Source organism: Mus pahari, chromosome 21 (genome assembly GCF_900095145.1).
Source record: "Mus pahari chromosome 21, PAHARI_EIJ_v1.1, whole genome shotgun sequence".
In the NCBI taxonomy this organism is placed as follows: domain Eukaryota; kingdom Metazoa; phylum Chordata; class Mammalia; order Rodentia; family Muridae; genus Mus; species Mus pahari.
Window position 1 is genome coordinate 2,409,893 of NC_034610.1, and position 11,612 is coordinate 2,421,504.

At 47.1% G+C, this 11,612-nt stretch overlaps 1 protein-coding gene across 3 annotated transcripts in view; it reads left to right on the forward strand.

The window, feature by feature from the left end:
* Zdhhc14 (zinc finger DHHC-type containing 14) overlaps positions 1-11,612 on the forward strand; it is a 261,329-nt gene that overhangs the window by 87,303 nt on the left and 162,414 nt on the right. Inside the window, exon 1 of one of the 3 annotated variants that reach the window (XM_029532868.1) lies at positions 3,453-3,510. The exons of the other annotated variants lie outside the window; for them this stretch is intronic. Coding sequence (XP_029388728.1) covers positions 3,482-3,510 — 29 coding nt within the window. The 5' untranslated portion in view covers positions 3,453-3,481. Of the gene's footprint in view, positions 1-3,452; positions 3,511-11,612 lie in introns of those variants that run through there. 3 annotated transcript variants of the gene reach the window in all.

Below are 11,612 nucleotides of genomic sequence, written 5' to 3' on the forward strand. Positions count from 1 at the left end.
AGAGGAGAAAGAAGAAAAAGCTGTAGGGTTCATCCTAGGCCTAAGGGATCTTGGTTCGTGGACAGATGTGGGAAGCTCCCAGAGAAGGGGTGGCCTACTTAAGTCAACGTTTCTGGTTGCTGGTTAGGCACAGATGCCCTAGCCTGGGGTTCGGGGTGTGTGTGGGGTGCACACCTGTAGTCCCAGCTACTCAGGAGGCTAGGTCAGGAGGATTTCTTGAGTCTAGGTGTTGAGTCTAGGCCAGCCTGGGCAACATAGCAGACCCACTTAGAGCAAATAAATGAACAAAACAGCAAATAACCTGCTACACAAGTTCTGGTTGTTGGACTCTGGGGGGAGCCATAGTGGGCACCAGCAAGGCTCTAAGAAAAAGAAGTTTTTATCTGAGATATTTTCTAGTCGTTGGCATACAGAAGTGCTGGAAGCTGCTAATGTTTCCTGTGGGGTAACTTTGCTGGGTCAGCTCATCCTGAAGGTTGTGTGGGATGTAGTTTAGGACAAGCCCAGTTTCAGGGCAGGGCTTGGGCACCATTAGAGGCTCCTTACTTTCTCAGGGCAGAGCGTCTGATTCAGGGTACATACTCAGGTAGTATATTTAAGCCAGCTTCCCATCTGTCTGTTTGTCTGTCTATCCATTTGTTCATTCATCCGTTTCTGTGTTTGTTTTCCAGTCAGAGTCTTGAGGTGTAGCCATGGCTAGCCTCTGACTCACTATGTCACTCAGGCTGGCTTTCAGTTCATGATCATCCTGTGTTCAGGGACTTTAGTCATATATCACTATGCCAAACTTTTCCTTATCTTCCTCCCCTCCCATCCCAGTAAGAAAAAATAGACTAAGTTTCTTTTGTACTGAGCAAAGTGTAAACATTATATATTTCTTAATCTCCAGTCTTAGCTTATTTTCCTTGATTTGTATTGTTTTTTGTTTTGTTTGTTTGTTTGTTTTTTGAATCAGCCATTGCTACTTTGTTGTGAGAAGTGGAGTCACACAGTTGTCTATGAAAGTTGAAATAGGCTGGGGAAAACCCTGGCAATGACCTTTTCAACCTAAAGCATCATTCTCTTCAACCCAGAGCAAATCTGCATCATCTGAGGGTCCATCCCTGAAATTCTGTGTGTGCTATTCCAACACACACACACACACACACACACACACATGCTTACATGCACACACACATACACACACGCTCACATGCACACAGACATGCTTACACACACACTCACATGCTCACATGCACACACACATACACAATGCTCACATGCACACATACACACACATGCTCACACACACATACACATTAACACACACACATGCTTACATGCACACACACATGTTCACATGCACCATGCACACAGACATGCTTACACACACACACTCACATGCTCACACTCACACACACATACACAATGCTCACATGCACACATACATGCTCACATACACACACATACACATTAACACACACATGCTTACATGCACACACACATGCTCACATGCACACAGACATGCTTACACACACACACTCACATACTCACATGCACACACACACAATGCTCACATGCACACATACACACACATGCACACACACATATACAATGCTCACATGCACACACACACATACACAATGCTCACATGCACACACACACACACACACATACACACGTGCGCGCACACACACACACAATCTCAGCTCTTTGTTACTGTCCCTCTTTGCTTTCTATTGCTGTGATACAATGTTGACAGGAACTAGCCTGGGAGGAAAAGGTTTAGCTAATCCTACAGGTTATAATGTGCCATGGAGGGAAACCAAGGCAGGAACCTGAGGCAGGAATTGAAGCAGAGACCATGGAGGCCTGCCGCTTACTGGTTTGCCTGCTCCCTTCCTCACTCAATCAACTCTCTTACACAGCCCAAGCCTACTCACCTGAGGAATGACACCGCCCACAGCGTGCTAAACCCTCCTACATCAGTTAGCAATTAAGAAAATGCCTCACAGACCACAGGCCTGTCTGACCAAGGCAGTTCTTCAGTTGAGGTTCCCTCTTCCCAAGGTGACCTTGGGTTTCTGTCAAGCAGACAGCTGACGCTAACCATGGCAGTTACCTTCTTACCAGCTACAAATGACTGAATGCCACCAACCAGGTAACTTGCCACAGAGTTTATTCGCCTCATGGTTTTAAGACTGGGAAACCCAAGAGCCTCTATCGGCTTGGCACCTGCTGGGAGTCTCCTGACTGCATCTGAACATGGTGGTGAGATGGAACAAGGCAGTCATTTCCCACTCCCTACCCTCATTGCTAGGAGGAGTCGAAGGCTAAGTGAGTCAGAACCAGTCTGCCAGAGGACCATCACTAATGTGTCATACTCTGATCCCCTGCCCCAAAGTTAAGGAGAAGATTTGGGAAGGCTCTCTAAGCCATAGAACATTTCAGACATTTCAGACAGAGGGGCTGAGTAGGGGGTGTCTCAAAGTGAGGCTGAACTGGTGTTGGGTAAGGCTGTCCATCTGATGGCAGGGTGTCCAGTATTTTCTGCATTAATACTTAGTGCTAGGACCCTCTGCTTATCACTGGGGCAGCAGTGAACCTGTTGGATATCTCCATATGTGTGGAGAAGGAGGGTGCTGGTCCCTGTGGAAATACAGGCTAGGGGATCTGGAATCTTTCTCTGCCTCTGTCTCTCTCTCTCTCTCTCTCTCTCTCTCTCTCTCTCTCTCTCTCTCTCTCTCTCCCTCCCTCCTTGTCTCCCTCCCTTCTTCCCTCCTTCCCTCCCTCACCATAAAGGAACACTTTTGTACCATCCTTTTGTATGGATTGGCACATCCTTAACAGCACTTCCTCTGAATGCCCAGGATAGGAAACAAGAGGCAGTAGTTGCTCTCACAGAGAGTATGCTTTTCAGTGAGACACAAAATGCTAAAGGCCTTCAACAGACTCAGTGCGGTGTGATGTACCCCAGCCATTGTGACTAGAAGGGTGTCTGCGTCCTACACCACATGGACATTTTGTTCTGGTCCACAATGGGTTTCTCAACCACTAAGAAACAAAGTCACTGCGACAGATGCCCAAGAGAAGCAAACTTAAGGGAGGCGGGGAGATTTATTTTGGTTCAAGGCATTGGAGGTTGCTATCTGTGGTCGGTCTGCATCACCTCTGTGGTCCAGAGGCCAGGGAGAATCGTCAGGGCATGAAGCACACTTGAGAACACAACCATTTCATTTCACGGCAGCCAGGAGAGTCCAGGAACCATCCAGAGGCATGCCGGGCACTGTGACCTCCTTTCTCTACCTACGCCCCACCTCCTAAAGTTTCCACACTACCTCCTATAATAATAGCACCACTGGCTACAGACCAAACCTTCCACACATGAAACTGTGGGGGATGGTTCACATTCAAGTCATAACAGCAGTAATTACATCTGGGATAAAGGTTATTAAAGAGTGGAACACGGACCATGAAAGGAAATCGAGGGCTGCAGGTTCTAATGTCCCACATGTCCCCTCCAAGGAAGTGGTATGTTTCAGACCAGACTGTGACACAAAGAAGATACTACTGTTGATAGAGCTGGAGGGCGAGGGGGGAGGCACCCTCATCAGAGGGCTTGGACCGGAGCGAAGAAGGGGACAGCATGCTGGCCCCCCAGACCAGGCTGGCTGCTTGAGAATTGGGGCCGCTGTGCAGCCTGGGAGTTGGGGCTTTCGAGTTCTAAGGAGAGAAAGACATGAGATCGTTCTGGATAGCATGTGTGTGTGGAATGCGTTTAGAAGGGAAACACAGCATCTCTCTGCCTCTCCAGCTCTGCCATACTCTGGTCAGCTCACTTTCCTTTGGCTTCTAGGTAGATGTATGCCAAGCACCACAAGTGGGCTGTGGGCAGGCAAAAAGAAAGGTTAGGAAGTTGTTCCTCTGCCCTCCCTTCGGGCAGCAGTTGAACCACAGGCGAAGGTCTGTGCTAGGTTCTGGAACAGAGGTCCTTCCTGCTCCAGCCGTCTACAGTACTCCCATTGCTTCTTGTTGCTAGCTCCAGGGTGCTTAATTTTCTCTGCTGGCTTCTCTTGTTTCTGTTTCTGTCTCTCTTCTTTAGACCATGCCTAGACTCCCCTTTTTGAGTGCCAAGCGCTTCTTCCCTTGACTGCTCCAGGTGAGGAGTGTCAGGTAGGAGATCAATGCCATCTTTTGAAACCGCTCAGGTGAGAGGTGCTGAAGGACCAGGGACAAGGTAGTGATGCCAGAGATGGAGGCCTAGGTCTTGGTGAAGGTTGGGAGTACCATTGCAAAGCTTGTACCCCCCCCCATGTGTTGTGAAGGTTGACTGTGCCTCCCTGGGTGTTGTGAAGGTTAACTGTGCCTCACTGGGTGTTGTGAAGGTTGACTGTGCCTCCCTGGGTGTTGTGAAGGTTAACTGTGACTCACTGGGTGTTGTGAAGGTTGACCATACCTCATTGGGATATGATGGTGGCTACCAGTGCAGAGGACTATCTGACCACTCCAAGCCATGTTTCTCATTTCATTTCCTGACCTTGCCTCCCAGAAGGACCATCTTCTCTCCCCGTGTGGAGTCCTGTGTACACATTACTCAGTTGTCACACGTCTGCCTTTGAACTTGGTGATAGTGATCTTCAAGCCACTAGTTCCCATGCAGCTTCTGTTGTGTTAGTGTACCATTCCCCACAGCAGCCTTTGAACAGCCATTCAGGTTGCTTATAACATATGTCATTGTTTTGTGAGAGGAATCTCGCTTCTAAGTCCTGCTAAGATATCAGGGGCCAACATCTTCTGCCTCTTTAATTTCACCTAGTCCCTCTCAATAATTTTCATTGTTGTAATTGAACTAGCTCAATGCGTCTGGGTTCATTGCTCATTTGTTGGGGCCCAGTAAGGGCAAGAACTTTATCTGCCTTATTTATTGCTTTACTGCCAGTTCTCAGACCTGTGCCTGGCACCGGGGAGGACTCAATAAATATTAATTGGCTAAATATATAAATGAATTGGCCACAAAGCATCTTTCTACAGAGGGCTGACCTACCATTTGTTGTAATGCTTATGTCTGTCCCCGTAGCCTTCCAGCCAAAGGTGCTGGCTGGGTTAGGGTGCATAGCATGGATAGATGTCATGGAAACTGATTTAATACTGACTAGCAGCATTCTAATCGAATGGCTCTGTAGCTGCCATGAGAGCAGGAAGAGAGGATGTAGCTTCAGAGCAGGAATCTCTGAGAGCCGATTAAGACAATTCTGTTGCCGTCATTTTGTAACTGGATTAGCAGAGACATTCCCATGGACACCGCCTGACAGGATACAGGCTCACAGGCAAGTGCACTGTCTTCTGAGAGCTAAGGTTTCCTGGGAAATTATGTCATAAACGTGGCGGTTCCAAGTAGCCAGTTGGAGATGCTGATCCCACAGTGCAGTGATGACTTCTGGCAGGCGCTCCGAGCAACCGCGGGCTCTGGATTTCATTTTCTGTTCTCCCTTCAGACCATGCCCCAACAGTCAAGCAAATCAGTGCTCTGGCCACAACCTTTCAGCACCCTGGCTTAATTGGCCTGAGTTGTTGCTTAGTGTGAACATTTCTGTCTGACCCGGAGCCTGGATTTGGTGACGCCTAATGATCTGGAAAGCAGATCTATGAGAGAGGGGTCTGTCCCTAAGACCTGAGCCTGCAGAGCATGCTGACTACCATTCTATCACACTGTCCCTCTCTCGACAGCGCGAAGGGCTTACCAAACACAGTGTGGAGGTTGAGGAGGAGAAAAGCAAACCCCAGCCCTTCTTTAATCAACTGATAGTTTTAGAAATTTTTTTCTCCCTGCCTTGCATGTAAGTCCAGTCCTTTGGTGGGCACATGCCACATCCAGGACAGCCAGCCTCAGGCCTCACAATCAGTGTCTGGCCACGACCCTTGGGCACTGTGTTATCTTTCCATGAAGTTCATCCTCATAAGACAAAAGTCCTTAAATTGATCTGAAAACCGTTTTTAACTTCATTTCTCATTGCCGAAAAGGTGACATGCTGTCTTTTCTATGAAGCCACAGTAGGATGCATCAGGTTGACTGTGAAGCCATGGTGATGATGATGATGAGCCTTAGCTGAGACAGTGTAACCCTTCACCATTCCATGCTCATTACCAGTTAATTCCTAAGATTGCTGCTGTGTGTGCAATTTTTATTGCTTCTTCCAAAATTACATATAATTAAGAGGTTTGGGAAATTTGACCCTGGGTAAAACTCTTTAGTTTCTCATTTAGCTGTTGTGTAGCTGCCATGTAGCTTTGTGTGCATGTGTGTGTGTGTGTGTATGCATGTACATCAGTGTGTGTGTGTGTGTGTGTGTGTGTGTGTGTGTGTGTGCACATGCACGCACGTACCCATGCACCTGTGTAAAGAGACCAGATTTATCTATTTTGGAAGATTTAAGATGCGTGTATAACTAACTGAGCATTGTCTTCATGTGCATTTATACATGTAATCTGCCCAAATCTTACTGTGTAATGAAAAAAAATACGCCTAAGGATTTTGGAAGACAAACACAATTTGACCGAAGCATGGCCCGAGTCTTTCCTTGGAAATTGCTAACTGTACTATAACTCTTTATTGAGGAGCTGATGTTATTGGAAAGATCTGGCTCATATTCAAATGATAGAGATGTTGGACTTGTAGACTCTTGGACTTAAAAGTAAACTTGAGGCTCTAATCTCTGGGGTGGGACATTCTTGTTGTGGGGTCAGTTGGCAGGGAAGGGCCCCCCGTGCTTCTGCTGTAGCTCAAAGCTATTGAGGCTACTGCTTCATCCTCAGCCCTTTGCTGTCCCCTCAGGGAGGGGCCCACAAGAAAGGGTGGAACTAAGACAGTTTGGGGTATAATTTTCCACATCCTGAGGGACCTTCCCTTTTATTTAAAGTTCTCTTTTCTGAACGTCGTTTCTTTAGAATTTTATATTTGTTTATTGGTTGTGTTTTTGTTTTCGTCATTATCCTGGCTTACGGCTCTCCCTGGCTGGTCCTGGAATGCATACACCTTCCACACTGATCTGTGTCTCCCACAGACATGCAAAAGTCAGCAGGGACTGAATCCAAAAAAGCTAAACCTTTGAAAAATTACAGTGAAAAAGCCACACCCGTATCTCCCTGTTCCCAATTTTTGGTTTGTTTTTATTTGTTTTAATCATTTTGGAAAGGCAAAAAAAAAATCTATGGGCATATTTCTCAAACTGTCTACCTCTGTGGTTCTCCCCTTCCAATGCCTGGGAGACTTGTTGACTGTATGTGTCCCAACCATAGTGCCTTTTGTTCCATGTGATCAAGTGGATGAGCAGAGACCCTGCATAACTCCTGCCACAGTCTTCTTGGTGAATGCTAAGCAAGACAAGGTTCTCACATACATACCCAGTCTTGTCATTAGTTTGTTCCCTGAGCTTGCTCCATGGAGGATGTCTTCCCCTTATTCTAGTGGTCCATGAGACCTCCAGGCAAGGTGTCACCTGCCTACAGTATCACAGCTGACCTCTGGGTGATGAGAGTTCACCCAGAATGAAGGCAGACGGTGAGACCAGTGGGGATATTCCTTCCAGCTCTGAAACATATGCTGATCCTATTTCTCTCTGCGTTCTAGTGTTGCAGGTTAGATCTGGAGTCATTTCTGTGCATGTCCATAATCTCCTCGACAGGTATGCAGTGACTGTCTGTGATGTGCTAGGACCTGGGGTTCAGAATTGGGAGATGACAATCACATTCTCTGGAGATGGTCTAGCAGAGGAACCAGGGACAAATTGAACCAGTGGAATGGAGTGCCATTCTACACTGGCATTACACAGCTGTTCTGTGGACTCCCCCAGAGAAACTCATCTTGGAGGAGAACATGCCAGGAATGGAATCCTGAAGGCAGAGAACAGGAGGTGGAGAACAGGAGGAAGTATGGTGGGCAGTAGAACTGGATATGAGGGTGAGGAAGCCACAGGATGGCAGGGTGGAAGGAGGTACAGTGGCAGCCACGAAGAGCATGCTTCTGCCCTGTAAATAATCGGTCAGTGTGGGCATCATCTAGCACATGAAGATGTGAAGTCTTAAAAAATTGAAACAATTTCCTCCAAGATACCAAAGTGATTATTTAAAGAGTATGGTTGTTTGAATAGGCTTGGCCTAGGAAATGGCCCTATTTGGAGGTGTGGCCTTGTTGGAGGAAGTGTGTCACTGTAGACTTGGGCCTTAAGACCCTTGTCCTAGCTGCCTGGAAGTCAGTCTCTCACTAGCAGCCTTCAGATGAAGATGCAGAACTCTCAGCTCCTCCTATACCATGCCTGCCTGGATCCTGCCTTGATGATACTGGACTGAACCTCGGGACCTGTAAGCCAGCCCCAATTAAATGTTGTTCTTATAAGAGTTGCCTTGGTCATGGTGTCTGCTCACACCAATACAACCCTAACTAAGACAATGAGAAGCATTGAACTTGGGTCTTGGTGGCTAAGCCTTAATCTCTTTTTCTACCCCTCTATGAAGGATTGGGGGTTCAGAAACTTCCCCTTAGTCCTGCTGCCATGTGTTGAGGAACATGGGGTTCATACTGGAGGTGAGGAGATGAGGAGATGGCTCTCAGGAGAATTTTAGGCAGGAGGGAGGTACCACTGCATAGAGAGATTGAAGGGGAAACAGCAAGCAGTCAGCCAGCTGACCAGTTATGCCACCGTGGACATGCCAGGCAGATTTTGGAGTCCCGTGGGTCTGCTCCTGTGTCTCGCATGTACCTTTAACCTCTCTCATGGGCTTGGGTATCAGTTTCTCTGTAAACTCATAAGGATGAAAGGAAATAAAAAGAGGGTGGAGGGAGCGATGGTCATTATCAAATCTATGCTGTGCACTGTTGGCAAGCATGGTGACCTGAGTTCTTATAACATCCCATGAGGCAAGATGGGATCCCTAAGGTACAGGCATCGACCCATCCAAGATCTCTCAGCTTGCAGAGGGAGATTTGAGGCTAAGCCCTAGAGTGCAAAATTCAACCTCCATGTTGACTGTGTACCCAGTGTTAGGGCTCAGTGAGAAGTTAGAAATCAGATTTTATTGAAAATATAACTATCATCATCATCACTGTCATCATCCTCATCCCCATCCCCATCCCCGTCATCATCATCAGGCAAAGGTCCAGGAGCCAAAGGGAGAAAGCAGAACCCTGACTAGCAGCCTCATGACTGGTGGCCAAGATGATTGTTCTGCATGTCCTCTCCCACCTCCTTGCCCCAAGATGTCCTTCCTAGAGGGATGTCCTCATGGTCCCTGGGAGGGAGATGTTTTCTTGGGAGCTCTCTCTTCTCAGTTGCATTCCGTGGGATCTGAGAATCCAGAGTCCTGCTCGGAGGACAGGCACAGCCCCTGCCCATCCCTTCCCATTGGCATGGCTTCTCTTTCGGACAGAGTGTGGCTGGCAACCAGTACTGTCTTTCCCATTCCAGGGAGCTACAGGTGTGCAAGGCAGGGTGGTTTAGAAAAGATGTGTGTGGATCTTCTCTGCCCACTGTGGCCAGGCTACAGGCCTGGGATTCTCCACCAGCAAGCTGCGAAGCTAGCTTCCTTCTGGACTTGAGCTCCAGCAAGAACACCAAGGCTTACTATTATGGGATTCTTGAATCTGAAGTCCTCTTTCCTGGGGGGTCCACTCCCCTACTCCAAATTTTCTTTGTTTCTTGGGGAGAGTGCAGGCTTATGCCTGCTTGACAGGTGCTCCTGTACCATGAAGAGAACAGAAAATTCAGTATGGGGCTCAGGGTGTCTAAACAACACAGCCTTCCTTAGGGGTGTTTTGAGAGCTTTATTTTCAACTCTCAGCCACCAGGTTCCTTTATTACAGTGTGTTCCCCAGCTTCGCAGAATACAATTGCATCTTTCTGGGTCCTAACTCAGTCTTTTCTACCAGTTAGTGTTTATCTGTCTTGGGCAGAGAGTGTAGTTACTCACAGAGTGGATGGGAATCTCTCGTCTCATCCATTCTGTGGGCTGCACTTGCAAAAGGACATACAATCACAGGAATGGGGCTGTCTGGCAGCCGGCATCGGGTCTCCCCTTCCCTGTAACTGTAATGTGAGCTTCCGTGTGGAGGAAGCTTAGCCTGGCAGGGGTATCCGCAACCATCACGCCACCGATTCGATGTTCAGAAATCAATCAAGCCTGTGAGTTTTGTGAGCATAAGAAGGAGTTGTGACTCCGTTTTTCATGGGTTGACAAGATGACCCGACACTCTACTGTGTTTGTTTGCTGTTGACCCCTTATGGTATTTTGTGCAAGTAAATGGGCTTCCATCAGCAGAACTCCTGTCTGGAATAGGCAAGATGCCTGTGGTTTTAGAGTGCAAGCCACCTGCCTCATCCGATGAGCACATATTCCTGTGAACCTGGGGAGTCTCCTTGAAGTTGTACTCTCATCTTTTCTTACAGAAGAATGTTCAGAGCTGAAAATTTTAGGTGACCCCCCCTCCCAGGTGGTTTGAGTTGGTAGTGCTACCCACCCCACTATGTAAAACGAGAGAGTGTGCAATCTATCTTCCTCGAGGAAGCTTTAATCACAGAAAGCTGTGCCAAGGGGAAGCCCTGGTGAGAAGTGTTAGGTTTTAAAAGTTGAAAGAAAAAAAAAAAGCCACCAGAAAGTTTAATTTTTTTTCTCTTTCAGTTGCTTCTGTGGATTGGTGTTAAAAGGCTATATTTTTATGTCTAAGGTCTTTTGAATTTTTTGTGAGGGCAGGGAGTCTTTGGTTTTAGGTTTTGAAATATGATCTCAAGTAGCACAGGCTAGCCCCAAACATGTTATGTAATCTAGAATGACCTCTGTCCCCATGATCCTGTCTCTACTCCCCCAGTGTGGAGGTCACTGGCAGACACCATCACACATAGCATGTCTGGACTAGGGTACTTACTGAGTGTATAGGGGCAAGTGTCTGCCAACATTCATTAAGCCCTGCCTTTAGATTAAAAAAAATAAATAAATTAAAAGCAGTAGGCATTTTAAGAGTGGACTGTAAATGTAGTTAAGGCCATGTAGATTTTATGGTTATTCTTAGGTGGGGGCTGTAGTGGGTATGTCCAGAAGTCATGGTACTGTCTCACTGAGCCACTGTGCTGAGTAGGGGGGGCCTGTGCTCTACAGGAAGCAGAGAGAAACAAGGTACTTCATTCCCGTGCTAGAGCTCAAGTGTGGAAAAGCAAAATCTAAGGCTGACTCAAATAAAAGGGACAGAGGTACACAGCTTTATAGCATCCACATGGCAGGCTGGACAGCCCCCTGATGTCATTGCATACAGAGGGCAAGCCTTAGTTGTGCCTATGAGTCTCTCTATCATGCCTCAACATGTGACAAGTGTCTCATTATCATGTTGGGGCCTGCTACAGGCATAATGTTACTTTATTTTGACTGGGTGCCTGTGTGTGCACATGTCTGTTTGTCTGTCTGTCTGTCTGTCTGTCTGTCTCTCTCTCTCTCTGTGTGTGTGTGTGTGTGTGTGTGTGTGTGTGTGGTGTAGAGGTTACCAGAAGTCTTTTTCCATTACTCTCTAACTCATTTTTTGAGATAGGCTCTTTCTTCTTCTTCTTCTTCTTCTTCTTCTTCTTCTTCTTCTTCTTCTTCTTCTTCTTCTT